Genomic DNA, 21283 nt, shown 5'->3' on the forward strand with positions numbered 1-21283 from the left:
GAAGCGAGAGGCTCCACTTCAGAGCGCACCGCCATGTTGTCTGTCTTCGAGCATCTGCTGCTGGAAGAGCATACGCTATGTGTCTGACGTCACCGTCAGACCTCTTCGACCCTTTTCGCTGCATCCGAACCACCACATCCGCTTCCGGCATTTCAACCAATCGTGTAGCCGCTACGGCAGATTATGACTCTTTTTATTATGACACAAACTCTGAATATGGACCCTGGTTGGCTGGGTACGCGCCCAGTGCCTACATCACGGAAAATCCACGTCATCATTGGTCTGCGCGTGCTACGTAGCACCAATAGCACCCACAAGTCCATGCAGGAAAGCTAACCTTCGGAGATGTGCTGAGGGAGAGCCAGCTTCTTGAGTCGCCCGGTATTGCCCGAAGTTCGATCTATCGGATGTGACTGCTAATTTTTGGACGATATAGCCATACATTTTGCTATTTGCCTCAAAACACGACAAATCTACACTTTCAGTGTAAACGGGCAAAAATAGTTCACATGATAAACAAATGAGAAAGATTTCTCATTGGATAAATGCTGCCTTTCCATTCGTCTTCCTCTCTCTCTCTCCTAGTGGCTGCTGTTGGAACCGTAGGTGGGCCACTCGCTGCGGCTTCCCGCTTCCACTGCAAGTTTGACAAAGATGCGCATGCGTCATTTGCTGCCCGTGGGCATACTGTACAGTTAATTTTGCAGCGAAAGCATGCGCAAGGGAATCGCGCTGCATGAGAGTGGACATGTTGCTGATGTTACATCGCAGAGGGATGGTAATGTTTGCCACGGGCGAGCATCGCTGGCCCTTGATAGATGAGCAGCTGATCATAGTATGTCGTCTCTGCTGACAGGCATTTATCCAATGAGAAATCTTTCTCGTTTGTCACGTGAACTATTTTCACCTGTTTACACTGAAAGTGTAGATTTCTCGTGTTTTGAGGCTGTGTCAATGGACTTCTGATTGACACAGGTGCGAGGTTGTGTAAAGGCAGTGATAGTAAAGCTGGGAAGAACTAATGCACTTAATAATTCGCAAGTAAAATTGATCGCCGTTTTTTAGGTGGTAACTACGTATTTGTTGCTGAACTGAGATGAAACAAGCCTCGCTTTCACGTGCGTCACGGTGTTAATCACTTGAAGGAATGCTGACATATTACATTTTAGAGCTATGTAGCTTGTTATACTGCAATTAACGTGCAAAAGCTAAATATTCAAATACTTTACAAGAGAGTAATTTTATTGCGGCTGGTGAATTGTGCGGTCAGCCTGATAAGGCACAGAAATCGACCTTCTGACGAAAGAATTCTTTTCATTTGGTTTGCCGTATGCATATTTGAAGTTTTGCTCGTTACAAGTGCGGAGTGAATGCATGCTCTTTTCGGGGCAAGCCATTGAGATTGTACCAGAAAGGCATATCGCTGAAACGGTGTCCCTACTGACCAGGGCAAACCGTTTTTTCTTAAGTTTGCATTTGAAGGGAGGGTACATTCGCTTCGCATGGCAAGGGGGCTTTCTAGGTGCAGTATCTGTTGTACAGACAAGGTGGTCCAGTTAAGTCCGGTCTATTCCATCTCATGCACAAACATAATAAATAGAGGCCAGCAACATTCCAAGCAGTAACAATGCAAACGAAGGTCTGTAAAGTTAGTGAAATTGAGCATGACACGTAAAACACTTGCAGGGCAGCATGACTAGTATGTGTGTTAGCTACAGGCACCGTAGCTCTGAAGTTCAAGCTTCTTGGACTGCCATGAAGTCGTATTACAAAGTGCTCGCAAGCAATGGAATTTCTCGAGAAAGAGTACAGCGCTCACAAATGCAAGTGCAATAATACAGCCGCTTGAGATCGAGTGGCCGTGGTAATAAACAGTGCAGTCGGCCTGACAGATTATCATCATTTATATAGTGGAGAGCGTCCATCGATAATTTTAAAGTGACAGGCTGAATTTAAGGGTTAAGTATGGAGCGACAGTCAGTGTCACGATAAACGTGGGTACACGGTCTTGTGTGGTGCTTTCTTTTAAGCAGTCACCTGCTTCTCAATATAGCCAAATCATTGTTAGAAGCATACAGAAAACAGTGAGCCACTCACAACTTGGCTCCGCGTCCCCCATCTCAGCTTCTCACTTCAACTTTTTTTTTCTTTAAAAGCACACATTGAAAGGAGGCCGATGTGTCGCATTTGCAAACAGTGCGCCTGTTTTGCATTTTGCGAGCCTTAATGAGGACACTTCGTGTGAAAACGATCACTGAATGGTGATTGGGGGACAGCAGTACAAAAACAAAAATTTGTGCCGGCTTCAGTATGCACGCTAGAGTGTTTATTTCTGTTTTTCTTGTTAAACAGCCGCGATCTGCTGCTGTTGAGGGAAGGTGTGGAGAAGTCACAAGAGCGTGTTCCTGGGCAGTTTATCAGCTTTTGAGCAACCAGCTGTGCAGAAGTACATTCCTTTATCTCACCGAAAAACAGTGCGCTTACACGGGACAGCGAAAGACACACACACACATCGGTGAGATCATGCACCAACTGGCCCGGCAACTATTCTTAATGCATTCCTTTATGTCACTGAAGGTGTATATGAAAATAGATTTGCGGCTAATCAATACTGCAGATGATGTAAGCTATGAAAACTCAAGCACATCGTAAACGGATGGGGAAAGCTGCACATGCGGCCTGGCCCACCCATGCTTAGCAGGCTTCCTGACAGGTAGCACAGCCATCGTAACGTGCACGGCGTATACATTCATGTTGTAGCTTTACGGTGCTTAGAAATTGATATTAACAATAATTCAGCTGTGGCGGACAAATTTTGATGGAGGAGAAATTTAGAGGCCCATGTACTGTGATATCAGTGAACATTTCTCAGTTGTCATTAGTGCTCAGGTCCAGTAAGCTTTGGGCACTTGTTCATTGCTACCGTATTTACTCAAATGTAACGCGAGTTTTTTTCCACGATTTTTTCCTCTTAAAGTCCACCCTCACGTTATGATCAAATACCGCACTTTGATTGGCCTAAAGCAGAGCTGCGGTGCAGCTATTTCAAAGCAATCAGCTTGGTTTCAGTTTCCGCAGTTTTGCGATCTTATGCTGGCAACATGGGTACCATGGAAGCCAAATCCTCATTCATGCAAAGTCAAAGCATTGTTGTTCCGTCATTTTTTGTGTTTGTTGCGGCCTCGCACTGAATGCGTCATCGCGTCGTGTTGTGGCAACGTTCGTTTTAACAGAAAATTGATCCTGTTAGCTGAAGAGGTTGGGAATGCTGCGGCAGCTCGAAGACTTGTCCTCAACGAGTCAACCATCCGCGGATGGCGGCTGCAGTGGGAGGGGCTTTTTAAATGTGAGCCCGACCACAAAGGATTTAGTGTGCCTCGCCACAGCCATCACATCGAGCTGGAGAAAAAGTGGTGGACTTTATTATCGAGTAGCGCAACCATCTCATGGGGGTCAGTGTCGAGCTGATCCATTGAAAAGTTAGAGACGCTGATCGGGAGATGGGAAGTGCAGAGCATCTCATGGGTGGGCCAAAACGTTCATGAAGAGGAATGGGTTCTTTCTGCGGCGAACAACATCGATACGACAGAAGTTACCGGGAGACTTCGATAGCGAAAAGGAGGACTCCGAAAGTGGGGACATGTTTGCCACGATGTCTATTAAAGGTACTTTGTTTTGCATCCTTAAGCTTCGCGTTACATTCGTGGTTTTATTTTTTCCCGCTGGGTAGCTTGTAAAGGCACCCCTCGCATTACATTCGTAGTCGCGTTACATTCGAGTAAATACGGTATATTCAAGATCGCTGCCATTGTTTGCGCCGAAGAAATGAACTACGCGCTGGGTCTTAAGTTCAGTGTTTTGAGACTGGTGATGCAGGTGTGGCGGCTGCAGCAACGTAAAATTTTCAGCTGTTCCACGCGATTTCGTGGTGCAGCTGTTTGCGATGCACGGGATTTCGCGAGACGACAACGGGCTGTGGTTGTTAGTGAAGTACTTGTTTTGGCTGGACGCCGGCGTTAGGATGACGTGCTGTGGAACCGCAGCAGTGACGACGACGGCTGTACTAGTGGGGAAAATGGTGCAAATGTAGATGAGTAGTCCAGTGACTAATACATTTTCGTTGTGGAATGTGCCCACAGGCACGCCGTGCTTTTTTCTTTTCTGACATGCGAAAGGAAGCGTGGGTCGACTTGCGACTTTGCCGCTAAGGGCCTTGGAGGTGAAGGCGCCCGTCCGGGACCTTTGGAGCCCAAAGATGCAGCCTTCAAGAACCTGCGATCAGCATGCCAAAAAGTAAAAGCGATGAAAAAAAAAATAGATGCAGCCAACAATGTTTGAAAACATCTCTAAAAATACGAATGTTGTTTCTGGCTTTGCTTTTTCTATGGGTGTTTATATTTTATGCACAGATGTCAAGACAGTAAAAGTGTTGCATCAACATCGACTGCCCTGGGGGACAAGGCAATACACAAAACCTGCTGTTGCTGATGGGCGTAGCTGTTGCAGTTCTTTTAAGGAAACAATTAGAATAAACAATTGCCTGAGCTCAACGAGTGAATATAATTCCCCACTTTAATTTTAAAACTCGTGTTAGCCGCCTCAAGCAGAGCAGCGGGTGCTAAGCCTCATTGGCTGTCCCACCTTCGGGCTGCACAATGTTGCTGTGTCCCTGCTCCTTTGAGCTTTCGCTCCTTTGGTTTAAAGAGGTGCCTTTGCTGGAAAGGCCTTTAAGAAACGCCATGTGACAGGGGTATTACAATTGTGTAAATACGGCAACTCCTTCCCACCAAGCGAACATATTAAACTTCGCGCTTGCCACATGGTGGCCTTGGTTGCCTATGTGCCATAAAACCCCAAAAAACACACACATAGTGGTTGACTGCCGCTGTGTTCTTCAGTGCCAATGGCAAAAAATATAGTAGTAAACCTCCATGATCATTTTTTTCTTGGGGAACCTTAGTATGAGCCTCTCCCAACTTGTAACACTGCAAAACAGTTGGTTGCGGAAAGCATTGTGAACCAGGAGTTGCATGTGCTGAGATGGCCCTAATTGTGACAGAGGTGGAAGTGAAATTTGCTACATGTGTGAGAAAGCTGCAGAGGCCAAAATTGGCGAGGCCGAAAAGGCTGCAGTTGGTAACACTGGGCCATGTCCTTGGCGTCCTGTATTACTCCGCTGGCCAAACGCAATAGTAAACGAAATCAGCTTTTTAACGTTTGACTATATTAAACAAATCAGGCATCAAAATTCTAGAGCTTATAATTTTTGCCTTGTAATTAGGTTCTTGTTTAGGTAACAGGAAAAGTTTTAACAAGACTACTTTTTGTCATGGAGGAATTCTGTGCGGCGGTCCTGAATGTGGGCACATCTTCACTGCAGACATAAAGGGGCTCTGAAAGGGGCGGAATGCCAGGGATGTTAATTACGCTGCTCCACGAATATTGTCCGGCAAGTATTTGTTTAATGCGCTTTGTAGAAACTGAGTTATCTTTAGTCAAAATTTGAATTTCAGCATGTTCGCGCCTTTCCCTCTCCTCTCGTCACTTTTTTCACACTGGAAGGTCGGCGCTCCTCCACCGGGCCCACTTCTGGCAGCGGAGCTTCCCGACCCGCCGGAGCTACGCGGCTTATTGGCCGCGTCCTTGGTAGCTGCCTGACGTCTCAAAGAATCTAGTGATGAGTTGCGGGTTGCACGCTTCATGCGTGATACGTGCCACGCCCTAAACCTAACCAATAGGCATCTCTCACCTTGTCTACGTAGATGCGAGTGACGGAGGAGGGTGCGAGCATGTAAAAGTCGCCGGGAAGGGCTCGCCAAGTTTCGCACGTGATTGTGTGTCTTCTGCTGCGAGTAGAAATGTACTGCTTGGCTCAGGTGTTCATGACAACACAATGCAGTGAATGAGTGAGTTCATGTGCTCTCCTCAGAAGGTGTTTCAGAGCCCCTTTAAAGCGGCTCAGAAACACCTTTCAACGAGATCACATCAACTCGCTCAATCACTGCATTATGGTGTCACCAACACCTCAGCCAAATAGTACATTTTTACATGCAGCAGAGAACCCATGATCACACGCCTAAGTTGGCGAGCCCTTTTCAGCGACTTTTTCATGCTCGCACCCTCCCCCATTGCACGCTCCTGTGTATACAAGTTCAGAGATGGCTATTGGTTAGGCTCTTTCAGACGATAGGCAGCTACCATGGCCACGGCCAGTAAGCCGCGTAGCTCCTGCGGGGCAGGAAGGTCTGCTCCAGCGTTGAAGCCGGGTTACGAGTGCTGACATTTCAGCTTGCAAAAACTGACTAGAGGCGAGGGAAAGGGTGTGAAGACGCTGAAATTCATATTCTGACTTCAGATAAGTCAGCTTCTACAAAGCACATTAAAAAAATTCTTGCTTGAGGATATTCATTAAGTGGCACCCTTTAACAGGAACACCGCGCCTTTATTGAGAGCCCCTTTCAGAGCCCCTTAACCCTTTGATGCCGTACATGTATGGGGGCGGTTTTCCGTCCCGCAAGGTCTTAGCCGTACGGGAACAGTTTCAACCCTCCGTTTGAAACTTTGCACCATAATTACGTATGCCACCGGGAGGTGCTGCCACCTCCTAGGACTTAAAAGAAGAGTGAAATTTGATTGTGCTACCTTCTTGCGGAGATAAACAGAACCGATTTCTAGCTGCAGCATGTCGCGCGGGCTGCGGCAACCCCCTTTCGTTGTTTGGGTTTCACTGCTTGATCGCAGTGGAGGCACGCAATACTTCATCACGCAGGTGATTTTTCGCCATCTGTTTTCACCTTCGACGGCTCACAATCACGGCAGGTTGTGGCCTCTTTGCTCCTGCCAGAAGCATCCGAATTGGATTGTTTAAAACTTTTTTAATGAAAGAAAAATTTGTGTTGCTCATCGTCATAACAAGTACGGTAGTTAAAAAAACAGGCGCATGTCACTCCGGCGCATTGTGGCTAAAAGCCTGGGCAGCCGTGGACCTCCCGGAGCTTTACTGCTTCTACGTAATAGTGCTGCTTATGGGCCTGGTGTGGACGGACACCCTGTGAGACTATTGGTCGATGGACCCGATGCTGCTGACCCAGTTTTTTTCTGTAAACCGCTTTGTTCTGCTGTACGTCGAGCACTTCAGTTCGATAACAGAGCAATCCGATCGCCTAAGGGCCATCAGAGTTGTCATGGAGGCCATTCAGGAAAAATTTTTGACTTTTCCTTCCATCCCAAAATTTATGCATAGATGAGTGGCTGATGCCTCGGAGAATCCGCCTTTCATTCCGGCAGTACATACCATCCAAAAGACACCGGTTCGGAGTGAAGATGTTCATGATGGTGTGACCTGAAAACTGCATATGTACTAAGGTTTCTAGTTTATACAGGAACAACAGTTAGCCTGGCCAAAAGAAAGCTTGGTTATGCGAGCTCTGTTGTTGCTGACCTTCTACCAGACTTCCTTGGAAAAGGACACTATCTGTTTGTGGACAATTGGTACACGAGCCCAGTGCTGTTTGAATTTCTGCAGAGAAACAGAACAAATGCATGCGGAACTGTGCGAATCAACAGAAAGGGCCTGCCCTCTTTCAAAAAAACGAAGGAGGGTGAAACAGAAAGCTTCCACACAAACACTCTGTCTGCTTGTCTTGAAATGGTTTAACAAGCACGAGGTCACTCTTTTGACATCAGTGCATGGACTCTAGATGCAAGAATCCGATAAGGTGGACAGAGCGACCAGAGAAAAAGAAAAAAAAAAGGCCTGCATGTGTACTTGAATATACGAAGAAAATGGCACTCATCGACAAAGTAGACATGCATCTTAGTTTCAGTGAAAGCACCAGGAAAACTGAAGTGGAACAAGTTCTTTTTTCACCTGCTCAACATGACGTTTTTTCTCTGTCGCGTGAGAACTGGCACCCCGATGAAGCTTGATGCGTTTAGAAAGAGTGGACCCAAATATTGGAACAGTACCAGACCCAGATCCAACGAACAAGGCGCAGGAAACGTACTGCAAACAACCCGCTACGACTGTCGGCGCGCCACTTCCCAGAGTGGGTGCCTCAGACCTCTGCCTAAGGCAGCCACACGCAGCGAAGATGCCATGTGTGCCAACACAACTCGTCGCCCCAAGAGGAAAACAGACATGCGTTTTATGTGTGCAGACTGCGATAATGCACTATGCGTAGGCCAGTGTTTCAAGGAATACCACACTATGAAATACTATTGAACAGTTTGAAGTTCTGAGTGATGCTGACACCAAAATACTATTCCTGATTTTTTTTACAATTTCTTCATGGCTTTACGCATTTTGTGCATTCAAAATCTGCAATAAAGTAATTTATTTGACCATCTGGGAAAGCTTTTTAAAATTTGACCCTCAAAGGGATAAAGTTGTATACGACTGTGGACATGACATCAAGGGAGAGGTGCAAAGCGAAAGATGTCTATTGCATACATTCAACAAAACTTCGCTTCTTGCAATCATCTTGAGGTTCATTACACGTGAGGTTTTTTTATTTCTGGTGATAATTTACCGTTTTTCAATATTTCTCTGGAGTGATAGTAGTAGTAGACCTTTATTCGGCCATAATTTACAGGCCGAGCATGTCGACTGTCTGGGCGACCGGACGTCACAGTTCTTCCCCTTCAGTGCCAAGCCAGTCGAGCCAGGTGGTGATGGATAGAGAGAGGAGGGGATAGGAACCCGACTGCTGAGCAGCCGGGGCAGTTAGGACAGGAAGCGTCAGATTGGTAGCGATAGAGAAAGAGGCGAGAGGAGGTGATGACAGCATTCATTTGGATTCGCCGAAGAAGGCGAGCCTCCGGCACAGTGCGTGATGGATGAGAGGGAGGGTAGAAGAGCTTGTCGAGGCAGAGCTTGAGATAGACCTCCTTTATGGTGCGGCACAGGGTGAGTCTTCCAAGGGCTTGGGCTAGGGGATCAACGGCTCCCGGTAAAGAGTGTCGTGGGTGAGCTGATGGGCCAGCTTATTGCCGTCAATCCCCGAGTTCCCAGGGACCCAGCGGAGGAAAACGATGGAAGGCTGTGTGTGTGTGAAGGGGGCAGGGTTCGGTTCTGTATGTGGCGGATAGCTGTATAACAACCTGAATACAGTGTGTACTCAGGGAGAGAGGGAAGGAGGGCAAATGACTGGAGAGCATGCGCAATGGCAAGGACCTCTAGGGACAATGCGTCCAGAGGGCGCAGGTACGGTCGCTGGTGTGGGTTTCAGGTGCAGGGAGGTGGGGATGGTATAGGGCGTAGCCACAGGAACCTCGAGGATCCACGAAAGAGGCATCCCTGTAGGCCACACCCTGAGTATCGAAGACGGGGGAATGGTGCTGCGCGGTCGCGTGACGACAGCCGGCATGCAGGGCGGGGGACATGTTGGTCGGGAGGGGAAGGATATGAAGATTGGGAGCCGGGGTGGGAATAGGAGAGGTTAAGGTGGAGATGGGAATGGGACAGATATCCCCCTGAGCCAATAAGTACTGACCCTGGCGGGTAAGGGAAAGCCGGGCAAGCTGCGAGTCATGGTGGAGAGTGAGAGAGAACGGAGAGGATGGAAGAGGCCTGTGGCAAAGAGCTTAGCGGTTGAGGTATTGATAGGGAGGTTGAGAGCTGCCTTGTAAAGGTCCACAAGGGCAGTCTCGAACGCTAAGTTGAGTCTGAGTGCAGGAAATATAGGGTATAAAGTACAAGACTTCGTTGAGGGTGAGCACATGGGCAACGCGGCATGCATGGCTCTCGTGGAGACCTGAGCGCCGACTGACCACGCGCCGCAGGAGGTGAGTAAGAGTGGCAGGTGGTGACAGCGTGGTGGAGGGCTTGCATGCTCCTTGCTTCATGCAAAGGGAAGCCACGAACTTTGCACTGGGTGGTGACAGGAATGGGACAGCCAGAAAGTTGGAGAGAGACGAAATGGTTGTGCGAGCGCTGGTATGAGGAGTGGTTGAGAAGGAGAAGCTCAGATTTCTCCTCAGCAGGACAGAGACCGGCGGTGGTGAGAAAAGAGTTAGTTAGATCAAGGCCACGTTGCAGGGTGTCCTGTACGTGACCGGGAGAGCCAGACAAACACCAGAGAATGATGTCGTCGGCGTAAAAGATGGCTGGCTGGATGGATGGATGGCAAAAGATGGGCTGGCTGGGAGGTGAGAGAGGCCATAGCTAGATTGAAAAGGGAAGGAGAGAGAACAGCACCTTGAGGAGTGCCGCGGGTGAGGCGGTGAGGATCGGACAGATGGGTGTCTACGCGAAAGCGAGCCACTGTGTTAGAGAGAAATGAGCGGATGTAAGAGTACATGCGGGAGGCACAGGCCAGGGAGACGAGTTGAGAAAGGATGTGGTCATGGCACATACCGCCGAAGGCCTTGCGGACATCGACGGTCGCAAGTGCATGAATTTGGGTTGGGGTAGCTGAGAGAAAGGTGTGCTGGAGAATCAGGAACATGTTCTGTGCACAGACGCGACGTTGGAAGCCAATAAGAAAATGGGGGAAGAACTCCCTCTCTTCGAGAAAATTAGAGAGACGAGTCAGGGCCATTCGCTCAAGGGTCTTACCAACGCACGATGTCAGGGAGATTGGGCGGAGGTTAGAGAGAGAGGGAGGTTTGCCCAGCTTTGCAATCCTAGAAATGAGAGAGGAGGTCCAGGAGCTCTGCAGGCAGCTGCTGTCCCAGCCATCATTATACGTCTCAAGGAGGAATTCTTTGGTGCGGTCAGGAAGGTCACGAAGTGTGGTGTATGTGATGGCGTCCTCACCGGGAGCCGAGTGAGTAGCATTGGCAGCCAGAGCCGCTTTGAGCTCCCGGAAAGTGAAGGGTGGCCCAGATAGGGGTTAGGTCTGTCCAAGTATGCCTGGTAGGAAGGAGCAAGAGGGGGCGGGAGGTACAAAGAGGCGAGCAGATCAAAAACATCGGAGGGGGTTCCTTAGTGCCAAGGAGGGATTTAAAGAGGGACCATGTGGATCGCGAGCGCAGTGCAGATTCAAGACCCTCATAAAGCGCACTCCAACGAGAGTGTTCAAGGGAGGCGCAGTGGGCGGCGATCTCGGCTCGCAGAGCTGTGATCCGAGAGGAAAGTTGGGTATTTTTGGGTTGGGAACAGAAGGAGCGTTGAAGACGTTTATGGCGACGCCATAAACTGAGAAGGTGATGGTCCGGGTTTGGGATTGGGTGACGTTAGTGAACGCGATAGCTACTGGACGTCAGCGCTGCGGAGATGTGCGACGTCCAGTCATCGTAAGATTGGAAGGAGTCGGAAGCGAGATTAGTGCTAAAGGCGTTCCAGTCAATGTGAGTGACCGGATGACATCGAGGGTTGTGGGAAAAAGAGGTGGTAATATGGATGAGAAAGTGGTCACTGAGAAGAGTTACGGCTGTGACCTGCCAGTGAAAGGAAAGTGAGCCCCGAGAGAAGGTGAGGTCGGGTGTCGTGGGGCGCTGCGAGACAGTGACCGCTCGTGTAGGGGAGTCAGGAGCATTAAGAAGGGTGAGGTGGCGTTCCCGGGCCAGACAGTGGAGGAGGCGGCCGGGTTTGAGGGTTTGGGGGTAGCCCCAGAATGTGTGAGTGCCATTAAAGTCACCACCAAGGAGAAGTTGGGAGGTAGAAGGGAGAGAGTGAAGGAACTCTAATTTCATTGATGATAAGGAGTATAACATTGTATGGGGCGATGATTTTAACATTGATATGTTGTGTAATAATACTATTCAGAACAATTTTGAAATTCTTCTTTCTTCAAATGGCTGCTCAAACATAATAAAAGAACCCACTCGCTTTACTTCCAACACGGCAACGTTGCTTGATCTTTTTATTACTAATTTTGATATAGCCCTTATTAAGAGTGGTGTAATCTGGTGTGGCATTAGTGACCACATGAGAATTTATATGTGTAAAGAAAAACATCGTACAAAGAGGCTGTCTGATCAGCCTTATTACCGCCAAATAATCTCTGAGCATAGACTGAACACATTCCGCAGAAAAGTAGAAAATGAGACATGGCATGAAATTTGTTCAATAATGTGTCCTAATAACGCATACCACATTTTTTTACGCAAGTTTATCGCTCTGTATCAAAATAATTTCCCCCTTACGAAGGTAACAAAACGAAGAAGAATTAGGAAGCCATGGATTTCATCGTCTTTGTTGCATCGCATCGAGGTAAAAAACAAACTTTACTGGAAATTTATCAAAACGAGAGAGCCTGATGACTGGACACAGTACAAAGCTTATCGCAAACAATTAAACCGTGATATTAGAACCGCTAAGGACTGTTACTACAGTGACATCTTTGAGAGTAATGGTGATCGTACGGATCTATTGTGGAAACAGCTTTCCAACATCATTAACCCTTCAAGTATTACCAAAGCTCCTGATATTTTAACAGTTAATGGTGTTGAGATGAGTAGGTTTGACTTGGCTAATGTGTTTAATGATTCCTTCTTTGAAAACTTGCGGTCCCAACATAACCCGGAAGCGATCGAATTTCTAGAGACTGACAACTCGCAGAGTGTTTTTCTTGCTGCAGTTGACAACGAAGAAGTTCAGTCAATCTTCAGGGAACTACACAATAGCCCACCGCATGATGCGGACGGACTTCAATTTTCTCCTGTTAAGTATGTTATAGACGTTATTTCACCCTCACTGATTCATATCTTTAATCTATGTCTTAGCACTGGTGCGTTTCCCACGGAGATGCAAGTTGCTAGAGTACTGCCTGTATTTAAAAAAGGTGATCGTAATAATATCGCCAACTATAGACCAATATCCCTTCTACCAGTGTTTTCGAAAAGTCTTGAAAAAGTGGTCGCTAATCGCCTGCACCAATTTTTGGATCGCCACACTATTATTACCCGATCTGAACACGGTTTTCAGAAAGTATTTTATACTGAAACTGCATTGGTGGCCCAAAAAGAATTTATCTTAGAAAACTTTGAAGAAAAAAAGATTACACTTGGGGTTTTCATAGACTTTAAAAAAGCCTTCGACAGCATTAGTCATGACACTCTTCTTGCGAAAATTCAGAGATATGGTATCAGGGGCCATGTGCTAGAGCAAATTCGTTCTTATCTTTCGCACAGAAATCAATATGTCGACATCAGTGGATGCTCCTCGCGCATGACTCAAATCAAAACTGGCGTCCCGCAAGGGAGTATCTTAGGTCCACTTCTGTTTAATTTATACATCAATGATATTACCACTATTAATACGAATGCATACTTTATAATATACGCGGACGACACAGGCATATTCTTCAGTGATTACAACCCCGATGATCTCATATCCTTGCAAATAGGACGCTTTCAGCGCTTGTCCACTGGGTAAACTGTAATGCTCTACAGATAAATGTTTCGAAAACGAAAGCAATGTTCTTTCGTACGAAAGGAAAAATATTAAGTTTCTCCTGACACCTCTGCGGTGTCTCGAGTAGTATAGAAATTGTTAACACCTTTAAAACATTAGGAATCTGGTTTACGGAAAAACTGCTTTGGGATACACATATTGATCATATATGCCTTAAGGTTGCTCGTGTAGTTGGCGTACTGTCACGTTATCGCCATTTTTTCTCTACCTCAATTAAACTGCTTCTGTTTAAAACCATCTTCATGTTACATTTGCATTACTGCAACCTAGTTTGGAGAGCTGCTACAAAGACCACTCTTCAAAATATTTACCTCCTTCAAAAGAAGGCCTTAAGAATTATTTTTAACCAACCTTACTATTATCCTTCCTCAGCCCTTTTTCACAATAGTAACGTGCCGAGAATATTTAGTCTCTATGATATACGTCTGTCCTTGCGCTACAAACAGGAAACACGGGACAAAATTTCAACAATATCTCAAATTGCTAACCTTGAGCTCCTTGTGCCTACATACCCGCTACGCCGTCTGCGGCACTACACCCTTAACACACCACGAACTAACTATGGGATATAGATGCTTAGATATTATCTTCCCGCACTACTCAATCGTCTCTTTGATGCAGGCATTGACAATAATAAATGCAGCAATGCTGACCTCCGGGCGTTCTTTCACGAATAATTCTCTTTTGTTATGGTTTGTGGTTCTTACGTATACGGTAGAAATATGCAGGCTCGTTGAATGCTTATCGTAACCCGTCAGCACGCCAATATCATGCGGTCTTCATTCATGTATGTTGAAAATTGTTCTTTTATGCGTTGTCAATGTGTTCACGGCTGTGAAATTAAGTGCTATAATCTCTGCGCATATAGAATGTTTAAATAATTCTTTCAGTGCATGCTTTGAATTTTATATATTGCTTGTTCTTTATGTTATATTGCGCGCTTAGTTTGTGTTCCCGCTGTTCATTCACAGATTGTGAATCATGCCTTAGGTTGATGTATGCCTTTCTTGCTTGCACGTGACCAATGGCGCCACTGTTGCTGGATGTTGTGGACCTCGGGAGCTTGTCAAGCTACGGCTTTTTTCCCGGGGCCCACTGCTCTCTGTAGCAAGAAATAAATAAACTGAACTGAACTGAACTGAACTTGCCCAGGGCGCAGAATAAAAGAGGTAGTGACAGGGTGGTTGTAGAAAGACAAAAGGACGAGTGAGGTGCGGGAAGAAGGGTGGTAGCTGGATTATATTTTCTTTTCTGATGTGACAACTGCCGTGTGGTGCAAAAGTACTTGAGCTTTACCCATAGTTAAGCTAATACAGGGATTGGCAGAGGGCATTTTGAGCACTGCCCATAGGCGAAGAGGCTTCTATCAATGAACAGTAGTTTAAAAGAAAACAAATTATCCAATAACTGACATAAAAAATATCTAAGTAAATATGTAAGTGTTGGTATATACCCCGTGTTTCAGGAAAGCTTGCCACTAATTTTTAAAACAGGCTTTTTGAGGTAAAAGAATGGCTTTTTGGGTAAAGTAATACCAGTTTTGACGGGAATCAGAGAGCACATGAATCATGGTCAAATCGCGAATAGTGGCCAAAATTTTTTTTGATAACTTTTTTTAATCTGGTGATGGCTCAGTAGTTATGGCACTCGGCTGCTGACCCGAAAGACTCGGTTTTAGACAGTTCAGACATTTGTGTGCGAACTGCATTATAAAAAATGAAAACCAAAAAAAGTTGCGGTGTAAAATAATAAAAATTGAAGATTGTCTTCTTGCATAGCATGTATTCAAAATTGGAGTGAATGTTGAACCAGTCTTCTTATACATCTTGTCAAGCCTGCAGGCTTTCTACAAGGTGTAAAAGAGAAAGTCTGTAAGAAAAAAAAGTTCTTCAGATATAATGTTGAAATTTTGTTCGTTTAAGTTTGAAAGTTATGCTAACATGCAAAAAAATTTTAACTAAAATTAATCAAAAAATAAAAAGTTGGTGTTGAAAGTTATATCCCCTTTTAAGTAGTAAGCTTGTAAAGTAAAATGTAGTCGTTAACAGTACAACTATACAGATAGGCACTTAGTTGCAATCAGATTTGTTGCCGACCATTAGTGATACTAGCCATGCCTGTTTTTAGACTTCCAAAAAAAGCCTAGTCTCTGTGGCTCAGAAAAAATTTTGGCGGTTCCTTACACAATTTGAAAACCAAATTGCATCACTCCGTGGTGCACTTTCCCTGTGAACTTCTCTGCCTCGCGTATGCTGCGGTGCTCCTCGCTGTTCCAGCCACCATTGTTGCTGCCGCTGTCATATGTTGCCAGGACACGCTGAGGAATACTTGTGTTGTTTGCGGATGAAATGTGTGTGGTGAAGAAGTGTTTGCCGTGTTGATTTTGGTCCATTCTCTCCGAATGTATGTTGTAACAGAATCTACTGGAAATGAAGTGTAGTCAGTGACAGAGCTAGGAGGAGCTGCCATCTTCACAGATCAGTATGTTATGGCCGATTATCCGTTAAAACTTGATCCTCTGTAGCGAGGTTGCAGAAAAATTATTGAAGGTGGGAATTACACGGCATTTAATTTGATATTCGCTTACATGGCTTTGCTTATGTGGTTGAACTGCTGCCTTTTGCTGCTGCTTGTATTCCACATTCAATCACTGTTAATCGGCCACAGTGCTGTGTAGATGCAGGGTAAACATTGCTGCAAGGTTTACCAGGAACCTACAGCGGAAGAGTTGTGTAGCCTTGCTTTGTGAAGTTGTGAGGAAGCTAGCCACTGTAATGCCATGGCTTTTAGCTCTGTTGCAGTCTTGTTGTGTTAAGTGCACTCCTATTGTATTGCTGCAGGAAAAGAATGTGTAAGTAGCCTTAATGCTTGTAAAATTGTTATTTAGGCATTTACAGATGTTCTGCAGAGCAGCTTCAGTTCTTTTTGTTTGCTGGTGTCCCCCTGTGAATGAACTGATTCCTCATGTGCAGGACCTGGGCCGGCTGGGCCGGGACCTGCACCGGGTGGTGATCATCGACAACTCTCCTGCCTCTTACATGTTCCACCCAGGCAATGCAGTGAGTGGCTTCTCTTGTACAAATGCCATCTTTGGCAAGAATTAGGTATTGGTGATGGCTATGCCTCACATTGTTTGCAAGCATTGCACAGAGGTTGGAAAGATGAGAACATGCTAGCATCGCTGGGTCATAGCACTGTGTGCATTTGTTTAGGTTCATGCTTTGGTTTCAGATATGTGCAGGCGACTTTGTGCCAACACAAATTGCTTAGTGGCTTTGGCATATAGCGCAACGGGTGCACTGAAATAGGTGCACATACAAGTGGCTAATTTTGTTTTCTGGATGCATTTACTTCTCTTCATATCTTCTGAACATGTTTGTAACCACCTTGCATACCTGTTCATACACAGGGATGCAAGGCAGAGAGCTAGGGGAGTTGGTACTGATTCGCACTTTAACGAACAGCACAAAAAGGCATAGAACCAAAAGGCACACGACGAGTGACGAGTGCTGACTTGCAGCTAGTGTACTGTATTAACTCGGTTCTAACATGCCATTGATTGTTATGAGCGCCTATTTTTGACGATTGCAATGTGCGTCAGATTTTCATGCTTAAAGAAATGAATCTTCTTACTTTGATTCTCACTTTGAACAACCTTTACTCAATAGCAACCAACCACTGTAATGTCACGAAGAAGTAAACCGGGCTGCCACCTCGCTCGCTTTTCCCCATCTGGCTGGCAAAAACGTCATCACTTATCGTCGCTGTCAATGCCTCCTTGTTGCTCTCAATGGCCCTAAGCATTTCATCCTTGGTGCTGTCCATGACATTTGAACTTTCGCACATCTTGAAGGCCTTTTTGACCATGCCAGATGTGATAGTGCATTTACCCATCCCGCCAAGTCTCATGCAACGCGGCATTCTTCATCTTGTTGGTTGGTGTGAAATGTGTGGCAGCCATCTACAAACCACTCTGTGTAGAGTGTCCAAAACCTCTCCTTCACCGGCTTGTTGAGGCTGATATGCAGCTGCTGCAGCTGTAGTGTCATGTCAGAGTATGGCATCAAGGTCAGTGTTGCATACGTTGAGCGCTCGTCCAGTTCAGGATGAGGTACGTGTCTATCCACCCTTTCTGATTGGTGGGCACAATATCATCGCTTGGGTACACTGTGCCTTTAGGGAGCATCTTGCGTTTGGAAACTAGGAATGGAGGCATGCAGCAAAGCATTACGGTGACACTCATCTTCTCTTCACCAACAGATGAAACGTGCACTTGTTTTGTCCACTTGGTCTCCACAGTTGGGGTGGCTGGCATGTCGAAGTAGAGTGGTGCTTGGTTAGCATTTTCAATTTGCATGAGCTGGTAGCTGTGCTTATGATGCAGACTCGGGACATAACACTGAAAAGCTTTCATATTCTGTTGGCAATTTGTAGCATATTCCCGTTTTCCTTTTGAGTGGAAATCCACACCTTTTCATAAAGTTTATAATCCAGCACCTTCTGACTTGGAACTCCATCCGCATTAGTCATTTCTGCTGCACCAGCTGCGTAGCCCTAACGTTTAATATTTCTGTAGTCACAGACCTGTGGTCTGCTCGCTGTTTCATGAAGTCGGCAAACTCTTCTATTTCTGGGAAGAGGCCCTTCTTTGGCCCGCCGAAACCCTTCAGAGTCGACTTGTTGGCGAAAATCCTGTCTCTGTTTCTGCCAGCCACGAACACAAGTTCCAGGAACACCAAGTGCACGTGAGGTGGCCAAATCTGCCTTTTTTGAAAGATGTGGTGCTCTCTGGGGAGTGGCAAAAATACATCTGCTACTGGTTGAAAACAGACACATGTGGGAGACGCAAGTGCGATCAGATTCCACAAAGGGGCATTGTAGTCGGATGTTCTCGGTGCAGAGGCATGCGCCGGTGGTGATAAGTCACGCCAAGTTGGCTGTGTCTGTAGAAACCCATGCGCAGGACGTCCGACACGCCATCTGTCGTTGCTGACCTGAAAGATGCGTGGATTCCGGCCATGGCAGTCTCATTTCGATTGAGGCAAAATTCTAGAGGACCGTGTGCTGTGCGATGTCAGTGCACGTTAAAGAACCCCAGGTGGTCGAAACTTCCAGAGTACCCCACTGCGGCATCCCTCATAATACGAGTCGCTTTGGGACGTTAAACCCCATAAACCATAAACCAAGTGAAGCAAAAAATAGGGGTGTGCTAATTTTGACATCCTCAAATATGAATCAGACACAAGTATGAAGAAAAAATGCCTTCGAATATTGAATATCTGTTCTGTATGAATAAAATTTCAGGAAAAAGTAAATGGGCAAATGTTGTCCTTCACTTTTTACATAGTGTATTGCCTTTGCAATTGAAATGAACACAACTAAACTGGCTCAGCACCATATTTAAAAAAAAAACAATTGACCACAGAAAACATGACCTCATTTGTACGGACTTCAAAGGACTGCAACAAATACCCGAATTATCCAAAGGTCAAGTTATTAATGCCCCTCCGGCCCCCTGAAGAAACTGAAAATGCCGAAAATGCAGTGATGCCTTGTGTGAGAGGGCTGGATTGCACAAAACGGCAAAACCTCTGTGACGAGTGTGCAGGTTTGGTGTGCTGGAAGAAAACCTCTGACCTAATTAGGGGAACGCACATTGGCATCACAATGGCGGGACTCCTTCAAAAAAATTAGCCGTCGATTACGCTTCTTGGTAATGCGATTTTTAAGTGTGGCTGCTGCGACACTCGAACCATAGGCGACTGCACATGGAACACATAGTGCCGAATGGAGGCTGCTCTGGGTTTCGATTTGAACACCGTGCATAGCGTTCTGCTGCCGATGAACCTCTTCTGGGCGAATGGCCAGCACGTTCACAGCATGTGCTATTCTTGTGCCATCTCTAGCTAGCGACACATACCTTACCTACGATGCGATAGGTGAGGCTACTCGGGTGTTGCGGGTTGCCGTTGTCCAACCTGCCTTCATGCTATCGCTGCACCCTCCTCCTTCGCTTTCCTTTTAGCGCTGTTTTTGCTGTCTGGCCCATGATAGTCTTGGTTGCTTATGTTCCATTAAACCCAACACAACGCAATTGTTTTTGCTGTCGCCATCTCTATCTTCCACTGCACTCGCTCGGTTATGCGGCTCAACCCAGGATCGGGTGCATAAGAGCTGCGCTCTAGAAGAAAATAAATGACCACTGATACGCCAGTTGGCATTTTAAAGCAGCACACAGCTAGATTGGACGGCTAGCGAATGCACGACCGATAGCCAATGTTTCTCTAGGCGAAACTATGTGGCCAGTTGATTTTTTGGCGTAGCGACATGTGCCCTCCTATTGTTGTCATGCCTGCCGTTGTGTGCACGTCACAGGTGCACACATTTTTCAGTGCACCTTGCAGGAGGCGGTCTTTCGTGACATCTCTACTCTGGTTCCCGTAGGGAGCCCAGTGCGAAATTCTTCTAGTGGGCTATTCTGCATATCGTAGTTGCCTAAAACGAGGTGGTGGAGCTCACGCTACAAGAGTTGTGTAGGCAAGAGGATGAGTACGATGGGTGTGAGCATTAAGCATGTAGCACATTATGGAAGGGCCCAAGAAAACCACGCACTGCTTTCGCATTGTGATTGTGTGATGCCGGTGGTCGGCCATCCTCCTCGTCGTGTGTGACATGTGGAAAAGCCCACTTGCAGAATTTCACACAAGTTCCAAGCCTAGAAGCATCCCAATGTGATCAGTCCACACAATAAACAACAACAAAGAAATTGGAGCAGATGCCTCTGTACTGTTTTCCTGAACTCGAATTTGGGATAATTTGCCCCAATATTGTGGTTATGCCACAGACAGATTTATCAAAGTTGACGCGGTAATCGATTGCTACTGAATATTCAGAAATTCTCAAGTGTCAATTTCTCTAACCGAATACTAACCAAATGAGAAACATACGATATTTACACAATTTTGAGTTGACCTTTTATTTTTTTTATTTTGAAAATTTGAAATGGAGGCGTCAACATACAATCGAAGCCAAAGCATAGTACCATAAATAAAGGTGAGACAGACGATGTCAGGGATGCTACAGCGTGGTTCACTTTTATGTTTGCTCTACGGCTCTGTCCAGTAGCATTCAGCTGTTCTGCGTGCTTGTTCAGAAGGATTTTTTTTATTTTAAGTGCGCACTCTGCGTTTATGGGAGTGTCAACAACAGTTGATGGAAGGGCCACCGTTACAATCACGGCGGCGCCGCCACTCGGTACAGCAGTGCTTCCGGGGAGTGTCTGTAGCTGATGGAAGAGCCTTTGCGCTTACGCATGGTTTCTCTTTGGCTCTGTTTGATGCATTTGACTTGATTGCTGGCCAAGTTTTTCCAGTTTATAATGTAGTGCTTCGTCAGTCGTCATTTGTGCTCTGAGGCTGGTAAGTGCTCAGTGCTCGTTCACGGCTACATTCAAGATGGCTGTCATTTATGCCAAAGAAACGAACAGTTGTGCGCCGGGCCGCAATTCCAAGTTTCAGAAGGGATGATGCAGGTGTGGTGGCTGTGGTTGTTTGTATGCTGTGGTAGTTACTCTAGATACATTGTCATGACTGATATAAGTACAAAAAACTGTAAATTTATTTTCTGCAGCTTATCATAGCTTGAATATGGATAAAATAGCATTTTATGAATATTTCACGGGCACCTAATTTCACGAATCAAATGTGGCAGGTCCCTTAGTGCTCGTTAAGTTTCCCACTGTCTTGCGCTACGCGCGTGGAACAGCTATTGCAAATTTGAAGTTGCAAAGGTGAACTTGAGGAAGCGTGATGAAGGCCATTCACGCATCATGGAAGAGCACCAGGACGCTGCATAGAAGGGGTACTGCGTGGTAGATACCTGGAAATAAATATTTTTCAGTCAGCTTGAATTCTGCCTACAGTC

At 46.1% G+C, this 21283-nt stretch overlaps 1 protein-coding gene across 2 annotated transcripts in view; it reads left to right on the plus strand.

The window, feature by feature from the left end:
• Window positions 1–21283, plus strand: part of LOC144132839 (carboxy-terminal domain RNA polymerase II polypeptide A small phosphatase 1-like) — a 62215-nt gene that overhangs the window by 31326 nt on the left and 9606 nt on the right. For both annotated transcript variants that reach the window (XM_077665537.1, XM_077665526.1), the window contains one exon: window positions 16333–16419. In XM_077665537.1, the coding sequence (XP_077521663.1) occupies window positions 16333–16419 (87 nt within the window). The remainder of the gene's footprint in view (window positions 1–16332; window positions 16420–21283) is intronic.

This window comes from Amblyomma americanum, chromosome 1 (genome assembly GCF_052857255.1).
Source record: "Amblyomma americanum isolate KBUSLIRL-KWMA chromosome 1, ASM5285725v1, whole genome shotgun sequence".
Classification (NCBI taxonomy): Eukaryota; Metazoa; Arthropoda; class Arachnida; order Ixodida; family Ixodidae; genus Amblyomma; species Amblyomma americanum.